This window comes from Bos indicus, chromosome 19 (genome assembly GCF_029378745.1).
Source record: "Bos indicus isolate NIAB-ARS_2022 breed Sahiwal x Tharparkar chromosome 19, NIAB-ARS_B.indTharparkar_mat_pri_1.0, whole genome shotgun sequence".
Taxonomy (NCBI): Eukaryota; Metazoa; Chordata; class Mammalia; order Artiodactyla; family Bovidae; genus Bos; species Bos indicus.
Genome location: NC_091778.1, coordinates 42,930,012 through 42,955,121, shown reverse-complemented (window position 1 = coordinate 42,955,121; position 25,110 = coordinate 42,930,012). Strand labels below are relative to the sequence as shown.

The 25,110-nt window shown below is 51.8% G+C and overlaps 1 protein-coding gene across 1 annotated transcript; it reads left to right on the top strand.

Moving 5' to 3' along the window:
• Positions 1-15,110: 15,110 nt before the first annotated feature.
• KRT36 (keratin 36) lies at positions 15,111-19,053 on the top strand. Its single transcript, XM_019982589.2, has 7 exons — positions 15,111-15,560; positions 16,454-16,536; positions 16,789-16,945; positions 17,496-17,657; positions 17,758-17,883; positions 18,051-18,271; positions 18,671-19,053. Exons 1-7 carry the CDS (start codon positions 15,111-15,113, stop codon positions 18,840-18,842), a joined length of 1,371 nt encoding a protein of 456 aa, XP_019838148.1. The 3' UTR covers positions 18,843-19,053.
• Positions 19,054-25,110: the final 6,057 nt, after the last annotated feature.

Sequence of the window (25,110 nt, the reverse complement as noted above, 5' to 3'; positions counted from 1 at the left end):
TTTTTGACTCTGGCCTGGTTTCTGGGGGTGGCGCCTGCCAAGGCCCTGGCTGGGGATGGTGGGGGTTGGGGGGCAGGTGTGGTCCGGCCGAGTGGCCCACCCTGAGGAGGCTCGGCCCAGAGAGCTCTGAGCTGGGAAGGACACAAGGCACCCGGGCTGACAAACACAGGGACACAGGTGGCTCATGGATGACGGCACTCTGTAAATGTGGACTTGCAGGGGTACTCGGGCCAGTTCGGTACCCTAGAGGACATCCGGTAATAAGGAAGTGATGGGGTTCTAGTACGGTCAGGTGATGGCGTGATGCAGGAAAGAAGTATGCAGGGTTTGGGGCAGGGTGCAAGGGGCTAGGGCTGATGTAGGAAGGAGGCTGAGGACAAGCACTCCAGCTCCAAACACTGCCTCCCTGCTTCCCACAGAGAGAGCTTCCTTTGAGATAATGGGTGCCCAGGCCTGCAGTCCCTCCACCCCTTGGCTCACCCCAAGTTCCTACCATTCCAAGTCACTAAGTGACCCGCTGCACAACTCAAGGAGGGACCTCAGACCGTGCTGATACTGACCTCCTCCCCCTGCTTCTCTGGATGTCCCGGCTCAGATAAGCAGCCTCCACTGGCTCCCCTTAACTCCTTACTGGGACTGGTCTCCTGGGTTCTGATGTAGGCGCTTTTCTCTTTTTCTTCTTCACCCCTCTGCCCCGTGGGGCATCTGGAGCACGTCCGTAGTCACAGTGTGTCCTGCTGACTCTCCAGAGGTCCCTCTTCTCTGTTCCCATCTCACATGCCCAAGTGAGTTGGCCACCACCTCCTTGGATGCACTTGGTGAAGGAGCACCCCTCCTTCTCCCAGTTCTGGGCCTTCCTGCTCCTCCATCCCAGAGGACCCGGAGACCCAAACCATGGGCCCGGGAGTCGTCTTGGTTCCCTCTTTCCTTCACCTCCTTCACAAGTCCATCCCTGCTTTACTTGTAATGTCCTCATCACCTGTCTGGTCTTAACTTGCTGGGCAGGTTGCTATGGCCTCCCTGCCTCTGGTTTCAGCTCCCCCTTCATCCATGCTCCATACACCAGCTGGGGCGATTGCTGGAAATGAAAAGCCCTCCTGGTTTAGAGATGCTGCAAGAGCTGCCCATGGGTCACTGAGGAAAGCCAGACTCTTCACCAGCCAAGAGGTCACCTGGCTCTGGCCTCTTCTGGCCTCTCTCTGACCTTGAAATCCACACTAGCCTCCCCCTTGTCCACCTGGAGGTCCTGCCACTCCAAACTGCTCTCAGTGACCCAGCCATGTGGCTGGACCTCTCAGGCCCTTGTTCAGTGAGGGATCTCGGTCTAATCTGATCTTCCACCTCTGTTCTTTATTATTGGAGATCAGGTGGCCCTAGCGGTAAAGAACCCCCTTGCCAGTGCAGGAGACATAAGAGACGTGGATTCCATCCCTGGGTCAGGAAGATCCCATGGAGAAGAGCGTGGCAACCCACTGGAGTGGGAAATCCCATGGACAGAGGAGCCTGGTGGGCTACAGTCCATAGGGTCGCAAAGAGTCAGACACGACTGAAGTGACTTAGCATGACATAACCAGGTTTTTTATTCAACATTCCGATGGAGATGGCCACCCCCTCCTCTGTGGTGCAGGGAGAGAGTGGGGTGTACTCGGGTGTTTGGACATCTGCGTCCCCCTCCACCCTGATCCCAGAGTTGACTGTTGACCGCATGTGCTGAGGGGGCAGGGCTGTGTCCAGCCAACTGCTGGGGCTTGGCCAATGCTTACTGAAGGGAGACACCAGTGAATGAACTGGGGGAATGCCTCTTAGATGCCGTCTGAGTTTTGTCGTGAGGTTGTAGGCCAGAAGGTACGGGTGCTCGGCACTCTTGCCAACTGCCCGTTCTCTGCTCCCTCTTCATTTTCTCCCTCTGCGTCCTCTCCTCCTATAGTCACTGCTCTCATTCATCAGCTTCTTCCTCCTCCTTCACCCCGAGCCTGTCTGAGCTCTGGGCAGTTGGTTTAGTACGCAGTGGTCACTCAGAGGTGACCCGCCCAGCTCGCTAAGCTAGGGGAAAGCTGTGGCCGTCCACTCATCCCAGATCCCACCCCCACTGTGGAATGAGGTGTGGTTCCGTTCTCTTCTGCTGGGGACCTGCCCCAGCTGATCCAGGGTATTCGAAGGAGAGACGGCCTAGGCGACTATTTATATGCTAATTAGAGATATAGAGAACAATAGAATGAGGATAGCTCAGTAGGAAATTTCAGTGGAGAAAAGAAGCTGAGTAGCTTGGTTTACGCGGGAGACCAATAAAACTTCAAGACAAGAAGTTTGCACCACTGACGTAGGCCGCAGGCGCCCTCTCGAATAGCGGAAGGTGTCTCACCCTAGACACCTTCTCGAGTGGGTCTTAGAAGCCCAGGCATGATTAGTCAGCGTGGTGGGTTCCGCGCTCCAGATGGAGACTCAGCTGGAAGTTAAAGGAAAGAATGACATGGGGAGACCAAGCGTTGGTGAGCAAGGCCCGTAGCTTTATTTTTAACAGGGGCTTTTATACCCTAAGTTACACATAGAGGATAATAGGGGATGCAAAGTCAGCAGTCTTTGGTTCTTATCAAAAAACCAAGGTTTCTTTCCTGCAAATGTATCGTATACAAATGGTTTAGGTGATTTACATCATCTTCTGGCCAGAAGGCCTACTAACATTTTATGACTCTTGACAAGGACTTATCAACAAAGACTTACTTTCTCTAAGAGTAATTATTTCAAGGTTTGGCACCATCTTCCAAAGATAAAATTGCATTCCTATAGGGCGGATGTGTAATGGGTTTACAACAAAGAAAGAATTTATTACCTTAAGGGTCTAAAGTTACTAACACCAAGGCCACTACTTATTTTTTCTACATACCCACTATTAATTGATACATATTCAAGGATACAATTCAGGGGATGTGAAAACTTGGCAACAAGCATTGACTCATCAATGAAATCCTTTACTAGTTTATTCTGACAGTTTTTAACTCTCTGAGAGGCTCTAAGCTATTTGAATATCTTAAGCTTCCCATGCCTCTCGAGGCTGGGAGACTGTAAACAATCGTATGCATAGCTGCAGGAGTCCGGGTAAACTTGTCAGGCGAGTTAGAGAGCCATCAGAGGGGTTTGGATTTAAACACTCCTAATTGCCCAGGAACTTTATTAATTGGAGCTGTAAGTTAACTCTTTGACACACAGAGAGAGAGATGGTGGTAGGGGACAGCCCCCAGTAAAGTCAGAGGTGAGAGCACAAAGCAATAAAGTAGGCAGACTCTGGTTTTTTGGGGGAAAATGCTCGAGAATATCCGGGGGGACTCCTGAGGCTCGATCCCGCCTTTGCGTATGCCGAGCCTCCTTCCTCATGACCTTTGTCACGAGTGGAATGCCTCACCGGCTCCCCGCACTCTTCCACACGCCCAGAGCTGTCCTGGGAGCTCAGACACCAAAGAGGAAGAGGACATGACCTCCACTCCCAAAACTCGGCTACTTTTTTTTGTTAATTTATTTCATCAGCAGCTGTTTATGAAGTGCACCATGTACCAGATGCTATACTGGATCCAGCAGAGAGAAAGATGCACACAAAGGCAGCCTCTGTCTTTAGGGAGTTCACAGACTGACAGGCAGAAGGAGGTGACGCCCGCAGCAATAAATTATTTCCATCTTCAAAGCTTAGTTCAGGGTTCAGCTTCTGCCACAGATCTCCACTCTTTCCCCACCACTACCAGCCTCCTGGGTGTATCCCCAAGGCTCCCTGGACTGATGGCCATCACGGTCCTTTCAGGAGAGCAGGCTGTGACGTCCACAGGCTCTGGAGCCACGCTCCCCTGGCAGGCGTCCTGACTGTCGCCGGCTCCATGTGTAACCCTGGCCAAGCCACTTACCCCTGTGGGCTCACTTTCCTCCCTGCTCAGTACCACCTCCCTCGGAAGTTATGAAATTCAAATGCTCAGAACAGTCCCGGTAAGTAGTAAGTGGTCAATAAATTAAGCTTTGTCATCCTCTTCCCTTCAGGGCAGGGATGGTTTCATCCTCCTCCTTCTCCTAACTAGGATGTTATAGGAGCTCAGTAAATGTGTTGGATGGAGGAATGAGAGCTGAATGAAGATAGGCTCTGGGAAATAAAGAGGTAGGCAAGCACTCTGTCCTGCAGGCATGAGGAAGGGGCTTGGACCAGAGGAGATGCTCAGAGCTGAGCCCCGTCGCTGGTGCAGGGGCCCCTGGGGTCCATATCCCAGGTTTGCTGGGCTTGGAGCAGCCCCTCTCCCCGAGACCCAGACCAAGGATGTCTGGGGGCAGCCTCTTCCTTTTCTGAGCCAGTGCTGGGTGGTCTGGTGGGGTGTGGGGTTAGTTGTCCATGTGAAACAGTGAACTGAGCTGGACGCTGGGCCTGGCAGGGGCTCTGGCCTGACCCTTTCATCCAGACCCCAGGGAGGAGATTGAGAAGCTGGGCTCCATCCAAGGAACTCTGTGGCCAATCAGAAATCCTGAGGAAGCTGAGAGGCAGGTCAGGGGAGGGGGCTTGAAGAGAGGGGGCGTGAAGGGAGGGGGAAGGGTGTTACTCTCAAAGCTGACTCGAGAGCCTTCCTGAGCTGGACAGGAATAGTCACCCCAGGGCTCTGGCCTGAGATGTGGGAGAGGCTTGGGGGTGTAAGTGTGCTAAGTCCCTTTAGTCGTGTCTGAGTCTGTGTGACCCTATGGACTGTAACCCGCCAGGCTCCTCTGTCCATGGGGATTCTCCAGCCAAGAATAGTGGAAAGATTTGCTGTGCCTTCCTCTAGGGGATTCCTGACCCAGGAATCGAACCTGCGTCTCTTACATCTTCCTGCGTTGGCAGGCAGATTCTTTACCACTGAGATGTGGGAGAGGCTTGGGGGAGGGGAGGGCAATCTGCTCTTTGTATCCAGGACTCATTTCATCCCCTCAGTCATTTGCATGGGGTGACCACTCAAGGGAGGTCAGTTTTATCAGGTCTGCTTGGTCGATACTGCCCCTTCCAGGGATTGGCCAGGTGCCCACCTGCCCCATCGCTCCCCCAGGCTCACACCCTGCTTCCCAGAGCTGTGGCTGTGAGGAACTGCCCTATCCATGGAGCCTGACTAACCTGTGTCAGTGATTGGGAGTGAACACAGTTAATACAAAAGATGCCAAAACAGAGAGGATGCTAATAAAGGAGAAAGTAATAACGTGTCCAGCATTTGTCTAAGGCACCTTTTTAACCTTTATTTTGTTTCATCTTTACAAAAACCCGAGTTGGCCCAATTGTACCCATTTTATACATCTGAAGACTGAGGCTCAGACTGGTTAAGGGACCTACTCAGCAGGGTATCTGGGATCCATGTTCCAACATGCTTTCTGAGACCATGGCTGACCCTTTGTTAAAGTCAAGCACTCAGGTCTGGAATCTGGGGCAGAAGCCAAACTCTCACCTAAGCCCCAACACTTAGGGGTCAAAGATGTCCCGTGGAACGTGCCCGTGGCATCCCTGTGCCTCAGAGCTCAGAAAGGATGCACCTCCCCATGGCAGTGATGCACAAAGGTGGCTAATTGCTGCATGACTCTAGGCTGTACAGTCACATCTCCAGCGAGAGGTGCCTCCCTCTCCCAAAGGCTCTGCCCTGGGTGGAGGGACCAGTGCACTTCTGCCCTCCCTAATACCTCACACTCCCTAATGGGGTTGTGCATCCTGCCTGGGCCCTGTAGGGGGCAGGCTCACTCCAGAAAGCTGGTCATGCCACTTTGGCCACTGGCTGGGACACAGAGTGGAGGGTCAGGGCACTTGGCCTGATCCCAGCATGAGACCCTATCCATTCTCTACCCTTCGTGGAGCAGTTGGCCAGCAGGGCATGGCTGAGGGCAGAGCTGCAGCCCCGAGACCCTTGGATGCCCGTTGTCCCTCTGTTTGGGAGGGTAGCCTTGAGGCTCCACAGAAGACCCTGAATATGAGATGAGGGTGTCCAGGGCTTCCTAGCAAGGGGAGTCTCACTTGAGGAAAGTGGGAGAAGAGATGTCATGGGAGGGCTGTGGGGAGTGTGATGATGCACTGTCCCAGCTTCCCCATGTCAATGACTGGTCCCTTCTTTCCTTCTGGCCTGGGTCAGTGCATCTCAGGATGGCTGGGACCTGCCGCCTGCTAGAAGGTGTTCCTAGGGCTGTTGAGGGCTGGAGTGGAGAAGGGTATGCAGGATGCATCACTCTGAGCAGCTTGTCTCGGGGGAGGGGCTCTCAAATTGCTGAGCACACATCAGACTTTTCCATCCTCCTGCAGAGCTTGGGAAGGATCAGGTGGGTGGGCACCTGTTGGTGGGGGGAGGGTTCGGGGGAGTTGGCAAAGAGCTGATATTCACTCTTCTGGCCCATTTTTATGAACAACCATAATAACTCTGTGGCTTCTTTCATCTGAGGATCTCAGATGAGTTTGAAAGTAGAACCCCCAGTATAAAGCTTGGTTAATTACTGCCTGGAGCCCATAGTCTGTTTTGCAGACACGCTGTTAGCAGGAAGAGAGTGAGGCCGGCTGCACATCAGCCCCTGTAAATGCAGACGCTGGAATCCAATCAAACAGGGTGTTTGAGGAATTCACTTTGTGGTCCAGTTAAGTGGTATCTGAATCAAGGGGACGCAGGAGACTGCGGTACCAGCATCTCTCCCATTGGGTCTGGCCCTGTGTCTCCCACAAACCACAGATTCTCCAAGGACTTCAGGGAGAGCAGTGACAGCTCTGGAATTCTCCATAAAAGCTGGGTGGGGGGAGTTAGGGACTGAGTGGATTTGAGCAAGAGACTCTGGACTCTTCTGGACAGGAGCGGTCAGCCAGTGCGGCCATGCAGGAAGAGCTGGCCCGTGGGCAAGATGGAAGCAGCCTAGGATGCGGAAGGCAGAGCTTGGTGTGAGAGAACTGGAGAGGTATGGCTTAAGATCGGGGTCAGGGAGGCTCAGAGAGCAAGGCAAGAGCAATTTGGAGCAGATTCCTAGACAATTGTTAAAACCATATTCCAGGGCAAGAGAAAGTACTTCTGTATTTTGGGTGAGATGCGAGTTCCAACATGAGACCCTGTCCAGTCTCCAGCCCTTAGGGAGGCAGCTGGGCAGCAGGGAGTCTGAGGGCAGAGCTGCAGCCCTGAGACCCCCTTGGGTGCTTAATGTCCCTCTGTTTTGGGGGGCAGCCTTAAGGGTCCGCAGAAGACCCTGAGTATGAGATGAGGGTGTCTGGGGCTGTTCCAGGGTGATTCTGGGCCTGGTAACAGGATTGGGTCCTGGCCCAGTGGGGATTCAGAATCACTCACAGAGCAGCATGTTGGGACGTTGGGTGCCCAGGAGCCTGGCAGAGCCCTAATCTGGGAGGAACCAAGAGTCACCTCGCCTGCTCTCCTGAGGCCCCTAGCACGGGCTCTGGGCCCTGGAGAGGGGTGGCCAGGGGGTGGGGATGACCTCCATAGTCACTGATTGTGTGCCCTGAGTCTGGTGAGGCCTGGAGACAGCAGGGGGTATGTACAAGTTTGGGGCACAGGCTGGGGGAGCAGGAACTGATCTTAGAGAGGGACTGAGCAGAGAGGGACTTGCCAAATCTTGCTGAGGAAGGTCTGAGTCAGCTGGCTGAAGGCAGTTGCCATCAGGTGGAATGTCACTGAGGTGGCCACGAGGGAGAAAAGACACCATAGCTCTCCTCTTCTGAGTCCTGCTCACCAGGCTGGTGAAGGCAAAAATGGCAGCCACTGAGAATGGGGTACAAAGGAGAGAAAGTCATGATTTTCCAGGGGAAGCTGGATATGTCTGTTCCTGAGACCAGCCAGTCATGGTGACAAGTCACAGGGGGAGGAGGGAAGGGACAGCTGTGTTTTGTTAGGCCAAAGTTCTCCACCAGTGATGCTTCCTTATGGAGGATTACCAGAGAAAATGCAGGACGCCTAGTTAAACTGGAATTGTAAACACACATGAATAATGTTTTAGTATAAGCATGTCTTAACTGTTGCATGTATTTTTATTTGCTGAATCTAGCCACCCTACCCTCAGCAGACTTGCTAACTGCCCTGAGTCTTCCACCATCAAAACCTAAGAGGCAAGACCTTTCTCTGATTCTTTGGACAAATTAAATTGGTGGCTCAAAATGTCATAATTGAAGGTTTTCCCCGCCTCTCTCATAATGCTTCCTCCAGCTTTGTGGACCTGTCCCTGCCTGTCTGTACTAGAATCTAACATCAGCTGGCGGCAGATTTGGCAGGAGCTTTTGATGTAGTTACTTGACACAGAATATATAGTCACCCTGCTTTTCAGGGAGGAGCCAGGAATCCTGAGTACTTGGTCCCTGGAACAAATTTTTTGTTCCAAGGAAAAAGCACTTGTGTTGAGGGGGATGAGATCAGTGGGGGTGTCCCTGTTTCTGGGTGGGTTCTGGGTAGGGGTCTAAAGAGGTGAACACACAGACCGGGTCAGCCTGTTTTAGATGCTTCTTATGGTGGGAAATTTGTAGGACTTGCGTGTCTGGATGCCAAAGATGGGATAGGGAGCAGGAGAAAACCAGGAGGATGAAGCCGAGGCCACCAGGACACTCTAAGAAAGACAGTCACTGGGCTTTCTGAATGCTCTCACTCCCCCGTGCTGCCCAGTGAGCTGGCTGTCCACGTGGTCCACTGTTCTGCTTCCGATATTGCCGCTGGAGCATTGCGGGCCCTGGCACTTCTGACACCAGCTCAGAGGAGCAGGGGTCCTTGGGCACACTGTGACAGGTGGTGCCTTCTCCGTCAGAGGGACAGGTCAGAGCTGGGTAGAGGAGACTCAGGCTTGATTTCTTGGGTCTCTGCCCACAGAGAACCTTAGCTTCCAAATGGAGGCTCATTTGAGGGTGGAGATCTCTTCTCACCAGAGAAGGAGCCACAACTCAACCATTGGTTTTGAACTTGGTGCTGTCCAAGGTGGGCTTGGGGAAAGTGGAGGTGTTTTCTGTTCCCACAGCAGCATCTTCCCTCTTCCCCTTGCCCCCCCAGACTAGGGTCATGGTGGTCAGGGAGCATCCTGTCAGCTCTGTAGCCCCCAAGCTGGCATTGTGCCTGCAGTAGTGGGTCAGGGGGCTTTTAGGAGTTTCTAGAGTAGAGGTTCCCTGGTAGCTCAGCTCGTAAAGAATCTGCCTGCAATGCAGGAGACCTTGGTTCGAGTCTCTGGGTTGGGAAGATCCCCTGGAGAAGGGACAGGCTACCCACTCCAGTGTTCTTTGGCTTCCCTGGTGCCTCAGATGGTAAAGAATCTACCTGCAATGAGGGAGACCTGGGTTCCATCCCTGGGTTGGTAAGGTCCCAGGAGGAGGGCATGGCAACCCACTCCAGTGTTCTTGCCTGGAGAAGCCCCATGGACAGAGAAGCCTGGTGGACTACTACAGTCCATGGGGTCACAAAGAGTCGGACACAACAAGCAACTAAATACAGCACACAGAGTAGAGGTCAGAGGCCAGAGAGTCCTGGACACAGAATAGGGCTCCTGTCGCTCTGGACACAGTCTCAGCCACAATCTCTCTCTCTCTTTAGTTTCTTTTTTTGGATGCACTGTGGGGCATCTGCAGTTCCCTCGCCAGGGATTGAAATCCTGCCCCTTGCAGTGGAAGCATGGAGTCCTAACCATTGGACCACAGGGGAATTCCCTCAGCCCTAACCTCTTTAGGCAGCTGTCTTTCCTTGCACAGCTGGGCTAGGCCTCTGATCAATATTCTATGAAAGCAGAGTGAGTGGTTTGTGCCCTGGAAATAGCGTTCATCTGAGCCTCAGACTACATGGGATATAAGAAGAGTTTTGATCTCTTAAAATCTGTGAAGTGAATTCCTGTGTATCAAGCATGTTTCAATTTAGTTATCACAATCCTGTGAATATGGCATTATGAGCTTCATTCACCTTTTAGGAAAATGGAGGCTCAAAGGAATTAAGGAGCTTGAACCATGGTCTGGCTGAGCCCAGGCCCAGGACTGCTGCTGTTCAGCCTGACTCCCTTCTTCTGTGAAGCCAAGACTCGGTTGGCTTCGTTAGCTAGCAATGTCACTTCAGCCTGGACATGCTGGGACGCCTGGCAGATGTCCTGGTGACACTGCACCTCTGAATGGGCCCTTCTGGCTACCATCCTGGGAGGTGGGTTGTTGCCTCTGCCTGTGAAGGGAGGCTGGGAGGAAGCCACGCCGTCGTGCTCTCCTGGTTTGCAGGTGTTTTGGGGTGGTGAAGAATGGCAGGAAAGAAAAGTTCCTACCAAACTGAAAAGGCATTTTGAGACCAAAAAACGAGGCAGGCAGCTCCATGTAATCAATGGATCAGTTTATAACAGGGTAACTTACTCACAGGGTGGGATGGGGCTGACAGCCATCTGGAAGCATCTGCAGCTATATTCCATACCACTGAGGGGCCATTGGACAATTTTATAGTTTACTTAGGGCATGGGGGGAGGTGCTCAGAGACAGAATGGGCATGCCTAAGTCAAGATTTATGAATGGGTAACGTCTTATGGATGCTGGGAATAGATTTTCATCATTGAGGTCACCTGGTTCAAATGATTATTAAACAGTAGCTATTAGCTACAAAGTCCTTGACCACAGAGAAGTGATTTAGTGTCCACTACAGCCCTGGGTAGGGTCAGCAGAAGGACATGAGGAACTGTAAGGGCCCGAGATGGCATCAGTTATGTTCACAGGCATAGAGAAGACCTGGAGGCAAAGTGAGACTGAGGTCCATGCAGGCTTGCAAAGAAGAGAAAATCCAGTTGTGTTACGGGCTGAACCTCTGTAACTTGTCTTTGTTCTGTGGTCAGTGACAGAGAGGGGACAGTGGCTGGTGAATGAGTCACAGACATGTCCAGATGACTCTTGGCTGGCTCCATAGGAAACACTCCTCAACACCTACACTGCCTGAGATGGAAGGGTCTTGAGTTCACGTTGTCCAGGCTCTTCCTGTTCAGATTGGGACTCTGGAGCCCAGAGAGTTTGAGGCAGAGCTCAATCTGGAGTCCAGGCTCCCTGACACTTAGCCCAGTAAATTTTTAGAAACTGATTAATAATATTGTCATAGTTCCAGGTGAACACAAAGGGACTCAGTCATACATACACTTGTATCCATTCTCCCATAAACTCCCCTCCCATCCAGGCTGCTGCATAACATTGAGCAGAGTTCCATGTGCTATACAGTAGGTCCTTGTCCATTATCCATTTTAAATATAGCAGTGTGGACATGTCCATCCCAAACTCCCTAACTATCCTTTCCCCCCACCAGCAACAGTAAGTTCGTTCTCTAAGTCTGTGAGTCTGTTTCTGTCTTGTAAATAAGTTCATTTGTATCATTTCTTTTTAGATTCCACCTATCAGTTCAGTTCAGTTCAGTCGCTCAGTCGTGTCCAACTCTTTGTGACCCCATGAATTGCAGCACATGAGGCCTCCCTGTCCATCACCAACGCCCGGAGTTCACCCAAACCCATGTCCATTGAGTCGGTGATGCCATCCATCCATCTCATCCTCTGTCGTCCCCTTGTCCTCCTGCCCCCAATCCCTCCCAGCATCAGAGTCTTTTCCAATGAGTCAACTCTTCGCATGAGGTGGCCAAAGTACTGGAGTTTCAGTTTCAGCATCAGTCCTTCATAGGGGGTGTTATACGCTATTTCTCCTTCTCTGTCTGACTTACTTCGCTCAGTATGACAATCTCTAGGTCCATCCATGCTGCTGCAAGTGGGCTTATTTCATTCTATTTAATTAGCCAGTGTATTTTTGATTCAGGTTGGAAAGGATAGTCTCAGCATAGAACCTTATTTTGAAATAACACTTGGTGCCCGGGCACCGCTGATGTACTTAACACTGTGCAGATGGATTTTCTCCAGGGCTGGGCCACCATGGGAAGGGGTGAGCTGAAGTGTCTTCAGGAGATGAACAGACTTGTGAGTCCCGGGTTGTCTCCTCTGATACAGGAAGAACATTTTTTCCAGTGGGGCCTCAATCCATCCCGTGATGGTCCAGACTTCTGAGGTGAAAGAGAGCAGAGGAGTTCCTCTCATGAGACCCCTTCCACACTTCCTTCTGAGAGGTGTCCTTGCTGACTACACCATGGAGAAAGGTAGGGGACCAAGGGCTTCCAAAAGACTTTCTCTGGGCAGCTTGTTACCCACTCCAGGAGAGGTCCGTGCCACCCCTCACTGCCCTGGAGACACCTGCCTGGACTCTGGCCCACAGTGACCCTCTGGATGGGGACACAGCCAGAACAGCAGAAACCTGCTCATTCAGTTGTCCTGAGAAAAACCTAGAGTCAGCTTCAGATATGGATTGCACAGTGGAGGGATTAAAAAAAAAGCACATGAGAACATTGACTTCAGATGTCCAGCAGACAGAGATACCAGTCAGAGATGCGCTATGTTGGGGCAGGGGAGCAGCTGCCTTCTGGACAAGCATACTGTGTCACAAACGAGGTAAGTTGAGTTTTGCGTGCATTGAGGACCTGCCTGAACGGGCCCTACGGTGACAGCCAGACCCTGCACTCGTCGTCTTAGAAGACAAAGGAGGGGCTGCCAGGAGGTCTGGTCACGGCCTCAGTCCCGTCCTAATAGTCCAGTGGGTGTCAATTGGGAGCAGTTTTTCCATCAGGAGACATTGGGCAGTGTCGGGAGAGTTTCCGGTTGTCATGACGGGGGGGGGGAGGGTTGCTACTGGCATCTGCCCAGGGATGCCGCTAACACTGTATGGTGCACAGGAGGCCCCCACACTAGGAATCATGTAGTCTACGACGTCCACAGTGCTGAGCTTGAGAAACCCTGAGACAGCTCCATCCCGGGCCCTGCAGGGAAGGTGGGCAGCCCGAAGGCACCATTGCTGGGCAGTCGAGCTCTGGAGGCCTGCTGCCCCTGCTGTCTCTCCCAGGAGGGGCTGCACAACAAGTGTACCCCTGGGAGCCCATCAGGTGGCTCTTGGGCATCCCATCTGGGTATCCACTGGACCAGGCAAAAATGTGCACCACAGCCAACCCTCCTGAGTAATTTCATAGAGAAGCTTATAAAGTGTTTTAAGAGGCTGGTAAATTACAAGTTCAGATGCATATAAATGCTTCTATAAACGCCAGCCTTGCCGTGTGTGTCTGTGTGGACAAAAAGTGAGCAGGTTGCTCAAGCCTTGGGAAAACCCATGTTGAGGGTGGAAGACTGAGTTTACCTTTGTTCCTTAATCCTCAGGTCTCCTCTTGGGTTGCTTAACTCTCTGTAGTGTCTCATCTAATCCTCTTATTCCTTCTCTGTCCAAAGGGTCTGCCTGGACCATTTCTGTACCCTGTTTAGGCACCAGTAAGGCTTAAAACTCAACATTCAGAAAACTAAGATCATGGCATCTGGTCCCATCACTGCATGGCAAATAGATGGGAAAACAATGGAACCAGTAAGAGACTTTATTTTGGGGGGCTCCAAAATCACTGCAGATGGTGACTGCAGCCATGAAATTAAGAGACGCTTGTTCCTTGGAAGAAAAGCTATGACCAACCTAGATAGCATATTAAAAAGCAGAGACATTACTTTGCCAACAAAGGCCCATCTATTCAAAGCTATGGTTTTTCCAGTAGTCAGGTATGGATGTGAGAGTTGGACCATAAAGAAAGCTGAGTGCCAAAGAATTGATGCTTTTGAACTGTGGTGTTGGAGAAGACTCTTGAGAGTCCCTTGGACTGCAAGGAGATCCAACCAGTCAATCCTAAAGGAAATCAGTCCTGAATATTCCTTGGAAGGACTGATGCTGAAGCTGAAACTCCAATACTTTGGCCACCTGATGCAGAGAAGTAACTCATTGGAAAAGACCCTGATGCTGGGAAAGATTGAAGGTGGGAGGAGAAGGAGATGACAGAAGATGTGATGGTTGGATGGCATTACTGACTCGATGGACATGAGTTTGAGCAAGATCCAGAAGTTGGTAAAGGACAGGGAAGCCTGGCATGCTGCAGCCCATGGGATTGCAAGAGCTGGACATGACTGAGTGGCTGAACTGAACTGAGGGCAGGGGTGGGGGTGGGGCTGGGGCAAGGGGACTGCCCAGGGTCCTGATTATTCTACCCTCTTAGGTTCAGGGAACTAGGGGCCACAAAAGAAACTGCCCTTCAAAGCAGCTCCACCTGAGGGTCACAGCCACAAGCCTTTGCCAGCCACAGCCACAAACCATCGTCAAAGACTGTCCTCTTAGCCCAACCAACATTTCTACAGCACCCGAGGCGTTTCAAACCACGTTTACTTCTGCCCTGGTTTCGACCCTCCTTGGATCTGCATGAAGCAGGCCTGTGAGGGCACTGAGGATGTCCAGGATGGAGTGATGTGCTCAGCATCACAGGACAGATCAACAGCAGAGCCGGAGTTTGAACCCAGGTCTTCCGTCTCCAAATTCTGGGTGCCTGAACTTGACCTTGGTTGTGTTGGAGAAGCAATGGGACAAGAGTGTGGGATTTGGGGTCCCAGAGCCCTGGTTTCAGATCCTTTGTACTCAGTACCTGTTCATCTCAAGCAAGCTTTCTCTTTCTTTCCTTTTTTCTTCCTTCCTTCCTTTCAACCATCCTGAGCCTCAGTTTCCACACTGGTAAAACGGAGATGATACTGGCCATCTCCCAGGACTGTTGTGAGGTGTCCATGAAATGACTATAAGCCTGGCACATGATAGGTGTTCTGTGAATTTTACTTCCCTTTGCTCCCTTCTTAGCATCCCTGAGGTGAGCAGATATGAGGGGTAGGGGTAGTGGTCAGAGGTGACAAGTGAGCAGCCTGGGCACCTGGAAGAAGGCTCACAGAGAGGGCAGATACCAAATGTCATCCGTGAGGCCACTCCCAATTTATGGGATATGGTGCAAGGACTTTGAAGAGGCAATAAATTTCATATTCTACCAGGAAATGACAACAGCTGAGAGTCCTGACTTAGCAAATGAAATTCTACATTCTTTTTAATTTTTACAAGGTAAGGGATTTTGGATGGGTAGCAAAAATCACATTCTAATGAGATTCTCCTGGAATAGGAATGGGCTTTCCCAAGTGTAAGATGGCAACACCCCACAGACAGTGTATATAAATGCCTCAGAGAGGCCATGAGAGCCAGAACCTGAGCTTCTTGCTAAGCTGCAACCTTCTCTGCTAGCATCATGGCTTCCCAGTTCTGCTCCCCGATCTTCTCCTCTGGGTCTATCAGGGGCCACTGTGGTGCAACCAGCGGCATCTCTCGGGTGTCCTGTGTCCGCTCCGTGGGCTCCTGCAGGGGGCCCAGCCTTGCTGGGTCAGCCTCCTCTGTCAGGCTGGGCCTCTCCAGCCTTGGGAGCTGCTTGCCTGGTTCCTTCCTGTCCTCTGGGTTCCATTCCTCTGGCTTTGCCGGGGCCGGGGGCTGGTTCTGCGAGGGCTCCTTCAATGGCAACGAGAAGGAGACCATGCAGTTCCTGAACGATCGCCTGGCTAGCTACCTGGAGAAGGTGCGGCAGCTGGAGCGGGAGAATGCGGAGCTGGAGAGCCGCATCCGCGAGTGGTACGAGTCTCAGGCCCCGTACATCTGCCCCGACTACCAGTGCTACTTCAAGACCATTGAGGAGCTCCAGCAGAAGGTACCTGGGGCCTGGCCCCACCCCAGCCCAGCCACTCAGACCCTGGGAGCGGTCTGTCTCATCCCACTGCAGATGAGGCTGTAGCTCTCAGAGGATTCTCTCTCCTATTAGGGCCAGCTTTTCTCTCTAGGGGTTTGGTTTCTTGGGGGACCCAGACCTCTCTCTGTTTGTAAACTCCCCTCCTTTCCAGCCAGTCTCAGCTATAGGAAGAGCAATCACACACACCATGTCCTTACTGGACACAAGCTCTGCGCCTAATGCCTTCCCTTCCTTTTGTTTGTGTATTTCTCATCTTGGAGAGATGGACATTATTGGTTTCATCCAACAGATGTGGAAGTTGAATTTTAGGGAGGTTCGGGCACTTTCTCAAGATACCATAGTCTGTCAGTGTTGGATGTGGAATCTGAATCCAGGTTGGCCTGGTTCTCTCTGCTCACCTTGGTGTGACCCACTGTGCCTTTGGGGCTGCAGGTGTCAGGGCTGATGGCCACTGTGATGCCCCTCCTGGGACTGTTGTTGCTGGTCATTCGTTAAGTCATGTCCAACTCTTTGCAACCCCATGGACTATAGCACACCAGGATTCCCTGGCCTTCACTATCTCCTGGAGTTTGCTCAAACTCATGTCCATTGAATTGGTGATGCCATCCAACCATATCCAACCATCTCATCCTCTGTCATCCCCTTCTCCTCCTGTTCTCAATCTTTCCCAGCATCAGGGTCTTTTCTAATGACTTTCCAGGACTGACACTCCCTCTATATCTAGGCTCAGAGCTCAGGGCTGGAGATGCCAAAGGTACTTAGAAGTATGGCCTCTGAAAGCTGGGCTGTCCCCTCCCACCTGCCCCCCCACTGCTGGGCCTTCCCCAGCTCACAGGATGGCCCTGGTTCCCCAGATCCTGCTGACCAAGGCTGACAATGCCAGGCTGGTCCTGCAAATTGACAACGCCAAGCTGGCTGCCGACGACTTCCGGACCAAGTGAGTGGCCTGATCTGGGAAGGCAGTTCTGTGCTGCTCCCTTGCCTCTGTCCTCTGCCTCTGGGAGCTGGTAGAGTGAGAGTGAGGCCAGATGCAGCTGTAAGTGGGAAGTGTGGCACAGTTCTAGATCCTTTCTGGGTCAAGGGAGAGAACCACAGCGATGCTGACCCCAAGCAGCTGGACAACAAGGTGGCGGGCCCTGCCTGTGAGTGGCTGCCTTGCCGCAGACTCAGCAGGGCTCTGTGTGTGCAGGTATGAGACGGAGCTGGGCATGCGGCAGCTGGTGGAGGCCGACACCAATGGCCTGCGCCGGATCCTGGACGAGCTGACCCTGTGCAAGGCTGACCTGGAGATGCAGGTGGAGTCTCTGAAGGAGGAGCTGATATGTCTCAAGAAGAACCATGAGGAGGTGAGGCTGGTCTCACATAGCCTCCTAATTATTCCCACCCAGCAGGGAGCCACTGCTGACCCTTGGGTGTAACAACGGTGACGACCACTTCCACAGTAACCCCAGCTGACATTTACTGATGGCCCACCGTGTGCCAAGAACTCTACAAAGCACTTTGTATTTCATTCTTGTTTCATGTCATCTTCACAATAATTCCGGGAGGTAAATACTATTACAAGCTCCATTTTATAGACGAGGAAACTGAGGCACAGAAAGGTTAAGTCACTTGTCTAAGGTCATATGGATCCCACACTCCTGGGCATGATACTAAATCTCCATTTGGAGGGTAGTGCCTGATAATGATTCTACTTACCTGGTATTTGCATCATCTTCCAAATTCTCCAAGGAGGCAGGTCAGGGTGCATGAGGAGGCTGAAGCCCAGAGAAGTTAAGCATCCTGTTTAATGTCACACAGCTGACAACCGGAGGAGGAGGCTTTTTACCCAGGTCAGTCAAACTCGTATCCAACATCCTTGTGACAACCTTATGCCATCTTGCCTGCTCTCTGCAGGAAGTCAATACACTCCGATGCCAGCTTGGGGACCGGCTGAATGTGGAGGTGGATGCTGCTCCCCCGGTGGACCTCAACAAGATCCTGGATGAGATGAGATGCCAGTATGAGACCCTAGTGGAGAATAACCGCAGAGATGTGGAGGCCTGGTTCAACACCCAGGTAGGCCAGGCCAGCCCTGGACAAGCTTGTGGGGTGGGGTCACCCTTGACAGTGGCTTCACTTGCTCTGACTCTGCTCTGGGTCCTCTCACGCTTTTCAGACCGAGGAGTTGAACCAGCAGGTGGTGTCCAGTTCAGAGCAGCTGCAGTGCTGCCAGACAGAGATCATCGAGCTGAGACGCAACGTCAATGCCCTGGAGATCGAGCTGCAGGCTCAGCACAGCATGGTGAGTGGCCCCTGCCTGAGGGGCTGGCCCTGCTCATGGCAGGTGCCCTGAGCCACCAGCCTCGGTTATCATGGATGGTGATCACTAGTGGTATGGAGATACCCAGGGCTGTGGGTCTCTAGGGGCAATTCCCTCCTATTGGCAGTGCTTCTTCTTTCCCTTTACAGCGGAATTCCCTAGAATCCACCCTGGCAGAGACTGAGGCCCGCTACAGCTCCCAGCTGGCCCAGATGCAGGGCCTGATTGGCAATGTGGAGGCTCAGCTGGCTGAGATTCGCTGCGACCTGGAGCGGCAGAACCAGGAGTACCAGGTGCTGCTGGATGTCAAGGCCCGGCTGGAGTCAGAGATCGCCACCTACCGCCGCCTGCTCGAGGGAGAAGACTGCAAGTGAGTGGCCGTGGGTCCCGGGGGTCCAGACTTGGGGAAAAGGCTCACCTGGACCCAATGCTGAGTACCGCGGTGAGGGCATCAGTCCTGAAGTGGTTATTGTGCAGATGAAGGGGGGGCTTGATCACAGCCTCTGGAGAGACATTCCTTCTGGCCCTGGGCTTTAAGCATTTGCAGGGGGACAAGCTGGTCCCACTCACCGTACTTCTCCATCCATTGGTTCTGGCTGGGAGTTTCTGATCTTTGTCTATGCAGCCCTCAAGGGATTTCAGAGAGGCACCATCTGCGCCATTTGTCGTGGTCTCCCACCCATCTCACCTGACCCTCATGTATGTTTGACATGCCAGTCAGTTCAACGGCCAATGCCAAACAGGCCTTGACATGATCTCATTTCCTCAGGCTGCCTGCCCATCCTTGTGCCACGGAATGCAAGCCTGCTGTTAGAGTTCCTTACGTCTCAACCGGTCCCTGTGCCCCGGCCCCCCAGCTCAGCACCCAGATCCGCACCATCACAGAGGAGATCAGAGATGGGAAGATCATTTCTTCCAGGGAGCACGTGCAGCCGCTGTAACTGGGCAGGCCCTGGCCCACAGGATGGAGAACACCCCTGTGGGTCCCGGCTCTAAATGACCCCCACTTCTCCTTCCCTAGAGGGACTCCCCGCTCAGCAGATTTTTCTACCAAAAAACTTCTTAGATTGTGTTTCTGGCTTTGACTGCTTTTACGCCGTGTAAAACTAAGCTTCCCTGGAAATTTACCCAATAAAGTGTGTTCTCTTGGCATAGAAATCTCGCCTCTGTCTATTCTCTGTGGTTAGTTAGTGGGGTGTTTGATCGAAGCTTGTTGCAAAAGTGTGGATTTTGGTTTTGGGTCTGTTTCTTCTGGCTCTGAGTGGTAAGAAGTGACAGGGTGATCCAAAATATTTCATAACAGGGATACCTGGGACCTTGGTCCCCGAGAACAGACACTGACCCAGTCCGGATGGCTGCTGGCCATAACCTACAGGGTTGGGCCTGCCCATGAGGACCACCTGAGGGGACCCCAGAAGAGGCCAAGGCACCCAGCTGTCCTCACTAGCCCTGCCCGGTCTGGTGGTTTTCTCTTCCCTTCAGCTTATCCTCCCTTGTCCAGCTCCTGCTGTCACCCTGCTGGCTACCCCCAGGCCTGACACTGGGGATAGTTTGGGGGGTGCCACCCAGAGAGGCAAACTTCAAGCAGACAGCCTGGGTCAGCCAGTGACAGAGGGGAGTCGGGTGAGCTGGGAGATGCAGGTGAGAGGGCTGGGAGAATCCAAGTCCCTAACACTGGAAACAGGGCTGAAGTAAAGTGGCGAAGAGTGGGTGGTAAGATGCAGAGCAGGGCGGAGGACAACCAGACTTCACTTGGAGCAGAGGTCAAAGAGCCCTGGATTCCGCTGGCTGAACCGTGCTCGTATGGGCATCAGGTCTAACAGTGCCAGACTCTGGATGGCCCTCTGATCAGAAAAGTACAACCTGGAGCAGTCTGAGAGCCCCATGCCTCCTTTGTCCCTGTGACTCCTTCTTCCTTTGAGAACATAAGCCCAGAGAAGGCAGTGACTTGCCCCAGGTCACACAGCAGTGAGTGGCAGGGACCAGGCCATTGCTTAGCTATTCTGAGTCTAATCAGGTGCTCCTCCCAGCCCACCAGTTGTCCGTCTCTGTCTCCTCCCTTCCTCACCCCCCACCTGACCTCCTTCCCTCTCTTCTCTGCCTCTGGGCTCTTGCTTGAACCCAAGATCCACGGGAAAAAACTGGTCCTGCTCTCTGTCACCAGGTGTGCGTAGCCTCTTAGTCGTGTCCGACTCTTTGTGACTGCATGGACTGTAGCCAACCAATCTCCCCTGTCCATGGGGATTCTCCACGCAAGAATACTGGAGTGGGTTGCCATGCCCTCTTCCAGGGGATCTTCCCCACCCAGATCAAACCCAGGTCTCCCTTGCAGGCAGATTCTTCACCATCTGAGCCACCAGGGAAGCCCATGTCACCAGGCATTAGTTGCTAAACATCCATCTTTGACCTGCTGGACAAGCCACAGGTGCTTCAAATATCTCCTGGACTTTGGGTGAAGATGTTCTCAGGAGAACTGGAGCAGCTGGCACGGAGCCTGGTTGTGAGCCCTAGCCATGTCACGTGACCTCTCTGGTCCCGAATCTTTGTAAAGGAGCTGTGGGAGACTCCAATGTGTGGACAGCGCCTGGGAAGTGGTAGCTCCAAGTGCTGGTGTTAAACAAAGAGAGTTTCCCAGGCTGAGAGTTGGGGCTGGGAAACCCTACGGTGTGGGCTCAGGCTCTTTGCTTGATTACACGGTGGGACGTCGATGGGGCCAACACTGCTGGCCAGCAGCACCCTCAGAGCTGGACAGCGAACCCAATGGGCTCAGCTTCAGACCCCAACTCTGCCCAGGGCTCAGGTGATGAGAAGTGGGTAGCCGGGCATGCTCAGAGAGTGCACCACACCCTTGTGTGCTGCTTCATAGAAATAGCCAGGAGATGGGAGTGGGCTGAACCTCCATTCCTGCCACGGCTCCAGCTGCCTGGCTCCTGCATGGAAGCAGTAGACAGACTGTGCAGGCTTGTGACCTGATGAATAATCATGCTGTCAACTCCTCGAACCACACAGTGTGTGCCCTGTTTATGCAAACTCTGCAGTTTGTATTTTCACAGCCTCATCACATGCATTCAGATGGCCTGCATGTCAGGGGTGCTTTACTTATGTAGCTTTGTCTAACATTTTATCAAATTGTTCAGAGCATCTGTGTTGGTTAAGGAACCCCTGCTCTCAACCTCACATGCACACCCATTACTGAGTCGGGTGTACCTTTCCAGCCGTTCACACTAAAGTTCCATGCTGTTTGGAGTGGGTATTCACACAGCAAGTGGCAGACTCAGGATCCCTTCTCAAGTGTTTTCCATCAATGGAGAGATGACAGAAAGTCTTACATTTGACCAAATTTCTCAAGAGTGAATATAAAACTTCATTTCAAGGCATCTGATCTTGTTTGCACTTTCTAGCTATGACATCTGGCTGGCTTTCTCATTCACATGTACTCAGATCAATTAATCTATTGACAGATAAGTACTGAGCACCCTGTTCATGGAAGATGCTACTACAGGAGTTTATGTCAGGTAAGCTGGCGTGGGAGAAGCAGCTGGATCAAACAGTGGTTAATGGGCACTGTTTGCTAGTTACTAATGTTCTCGCTGTGAAGATACCACCCATGCACTGCCACACAGCTTCAGAGATGGCAGGTGTGGCTGAGGGGCTGGTTTTCAGGTTCTTAGGAGCAGGGAGGTCATTAAGAGCTGGGGAGTCCAGGGAAGGCTTTAGAAGAGATTCAGAATTGATAAGGAACCTTGAAGGATGGGCAGCAGTAGCAGGAAGGAGGGAAAAGGGCATTTGAGGACATGGCCAAATGTCTTCGTGGTATGTGCTGGGGACAGCACAGACTCCAGCTGAGCAGGGTGCAAAAGTCCTGTAGAGAAAGTTATTAGGGTACTTGCTAAAGAATCATTAGCTATTGCTAATGAGGTTCTAAGTAATTATTTTGTTGTATTAAAAAGAATGCTAATAAAAATGAAAATAGATCAGAAAAATTTCATAGCTTTAAAAATATTGCTGCTCAAAAGATACATGCACCCCAATGTTCATTGCCACACTATTTCCACAGCCAGGACATGGAAGCAGCCTAAATGTACATTGACGGAGGAATGAATAAAGAAGATGTGGTACATATATACAATGGAATACTACTCAGCCATAAAAAGGAATGACGTTGGGCCATTTGCAAAGGTGTAGATGGACCTAGAGACAGTCATACAGGATAAAGTAAGTCAGAAAAAGAAATACAAATATCGTATATTCATGCATATATGCGAAATCTAGAAAAACAGTACAGATGAACTTATCTGCAAAGCAGAAATAAAGTCATGGATGTAGAGGACAAGCATATGGATGTCAAAGAGGGAAGGGGAGACAGGATGGATTGGGAGATTGGGATTGGCATACATACACCACTATGTGAATAATAGATTAATGAGAACTGATGGAGAAGGAAATAGCAACCCACTCCAGTGCTCTTGCCTGGAGAGTCCCTTGGACAGAGGAGCCTGGTGGGCTACAGTCCATGGGGTCACAGAGTTGGACACATACACAGTGAGAACTGATTGCATAGCACAGTGAACTCTACTCCATGGTGACCTAAAATGGCAACCCACTCCAGTATTCTTGCCTGGAGAATCCAATAGACAGAGGAGCCTGGCAGGCTGCAGTCCATGGGGTCGCAAAAGTTGCATACGACTTAGGGTCTAAACCACCAAATGGGAAAGAAATCCAAGGAAAAGGGGATATATGTGTATGTGTGGCTGATTCACTTTGCTGTATGGCAGAAATTCACACAACCTAGTAAAGCAATTATACTCCAATCAAATCAAAACAAAACAAAAATATTGCAGCTCAAGGCATCACATAACAAGATGGAAGAGAAGGGGTTGCTGGGTGAACAGTGTAAAAACACTTTTCCTTACACAAATATTACTGATATGTTTTATAAAATTATCTAAAAACACCGATCAAGAATTCTTAGCCACACCTTTGGCACCGGGTTGGCTTATGGGCCTGCCTCCCTCTGGCTTTTGGCCGAGAGAACACTTTGCTCTTTGCTGAAGGGCTGGTCACTCTGGGCCGGTGCAGCACCTCCACAGGAATGCTTGATCTCTCGCCATCCTGAGCCTCAGTTTCCCCATCTGTCAGAGTAGGGATAGTAAGGGTGACTCTGGAAGTATCTTTCACTCCCTGTTCTCGACTCACTTTGTCTCTTCTTTCTTCTTCTTTCTCTCCCTTTCTGTGTTCCTTATCTGTCAAAAAAAAAAAAAAAAATTCTTTCTTTGCTTCCTTATTTAGCACAATTCACCAAACAGAAAGCACCCATCCATTCATTTGCTATGAAACATCTGGAAGCCCAGTGCTTGACACTGTGGAGGTTTCATGAGAAGTGCGAGGTCAGCCTTGGCCTCCAAGTGCTTATGGTCTCCCTAGGCAGAAAGGGTTGGGACATGAAACAACTAGAAGATATCAATGAAAGTGGAAACAGTGACAGATTTTATTTTCTTGGGCTCCAAAATCACTTCAGACAGTGACTGAAGCCATAAAATTAAAAGACGTTTGCTCCTTGGAAGAAAAGCAACGACAAACCTAGACAGTGTATTAAAAAGCAGAGACATCACTGTGCTGACAAAGGTCTGTATAGTTAAAGCTATGGTTTTCCAGTAGTCATGTACCCGTGTGAGAGTCAGACCATAAAGAAGGCTGAGAGCTGAAAGTGGTTCTGGAGAGGACTCTTGAGAATCTCTTGGACAGCAAGGAGATCAAACCAGTCAATCCTAAAGGATATTAACCCTGGATATTCATTGGAAGGACTGATTCTGATTCTGAAACTGAAGCTCCAATACTTTGGCCCCCTGATGTGAAGAGCTGACTCATTGGGAAAGACCCTGATGCTGAGAAAGAGTGAGGGCAAGAGGAAAAGGGGGCAACAGAGGGTGAGATGGCTGGATGTCCTAAGTGACTCAATGGACATGAGTTTGAGCAAGCTCTGGGAGACAGTGAAGGATAGGGAAGGCTGGCGTGCTGTAGTCCATGGGGTCACAAAGAGTTGGACATGACTTAGCGACTGAACAGCAACAAGTGAATGGAAGGCTAGTGGGTCAACCACTGGCCACTGCCTTGGGTGATCAGAGCCGGGAGGGACTGTGGGGCTGGGGTAAGGGGTGGGCTCTAGGGGGAAGGTCAGGCTGGGGCTGGGTCCCCAGTGGCAATGGGGTGGGCCTCCATCTGGAGCCAGAAGGCTTGGGCTTCAGTCTCCCTGGGAAGAAGACTGTATTAATGTTGGCAAGCAACCCCTGCCCTGGAAGTCAGTGTCTTCCTGTGTTTCAGGGTGTGTGGGGGGCTTAAAGGAAAGATGCCCCTGGAATGCCTGTACGAATGCTCACCAGCTGTGGGACCTCAGGTTGGCTCCTGGAACATTCCAAGCCTCAGTTTACTCCACTGCTAAAGGGGGATATTGGTGACGCCATCTCATGAGGCTGTTGAGAGGTTGAGCAAAGAGAGTTTGGTGAACAATGGCTGGTCCCTTTAGCCTCATTAATAACAGGGCTGGCTGGGCAAAGGAACCCTTTCCAGGCAGCACAGTTGTGGGGCCCTGCCTGGGAAGCCATGTGGCCCTTAAGCTGTGTAAACAGCCTGAGGCTTCCCAGGCCTTGGCGGCTGTAGCTTCTCTGGGTCCTGTGGCTCCAGGGTAGCCCTTGCTGAGCCAGATCACGTCCTCAGGAGGTTGGGGCTTAGGAGGGCTTGGGTGGGGCCTTATACCCCCATGGGTGGGAAAGGCAAACACCCAAGGAGGTGCAGCCAGGCTTCCAGCTCAGCTGTATCCTTTGCACTGGAGCATGGATTTCCAAGCAGGAGAGGCTGAGGCAGCCAATGGGATCCTGGGGTTGTGCCGGGCGGGTGCTGGTCACACCAGGCCCCTGGGTATGGGAAGGGCACAGTGACTCATGGGAGCTCTACACCTGAGGGCCCCAAACACACACACCTGGCCCATGGGATGGTGGCCTGTGTCCTCAGAACCTGTCCATACTCTCCCATGACATGAGCTTAGCGTCACTGGTCTGAGGACAAGACTGCACCCACGTGGGGACTGGCAGTCATAGCAGCTGCTGTCACAGAACCTACTATGCGCAGGGACTGTTCTAGTTCTTTAAACTCATGTAGTCCTGACAGCAGCCCTAGGAAGTGGGTATATTATCCTCCTCCCATTTCACAGGG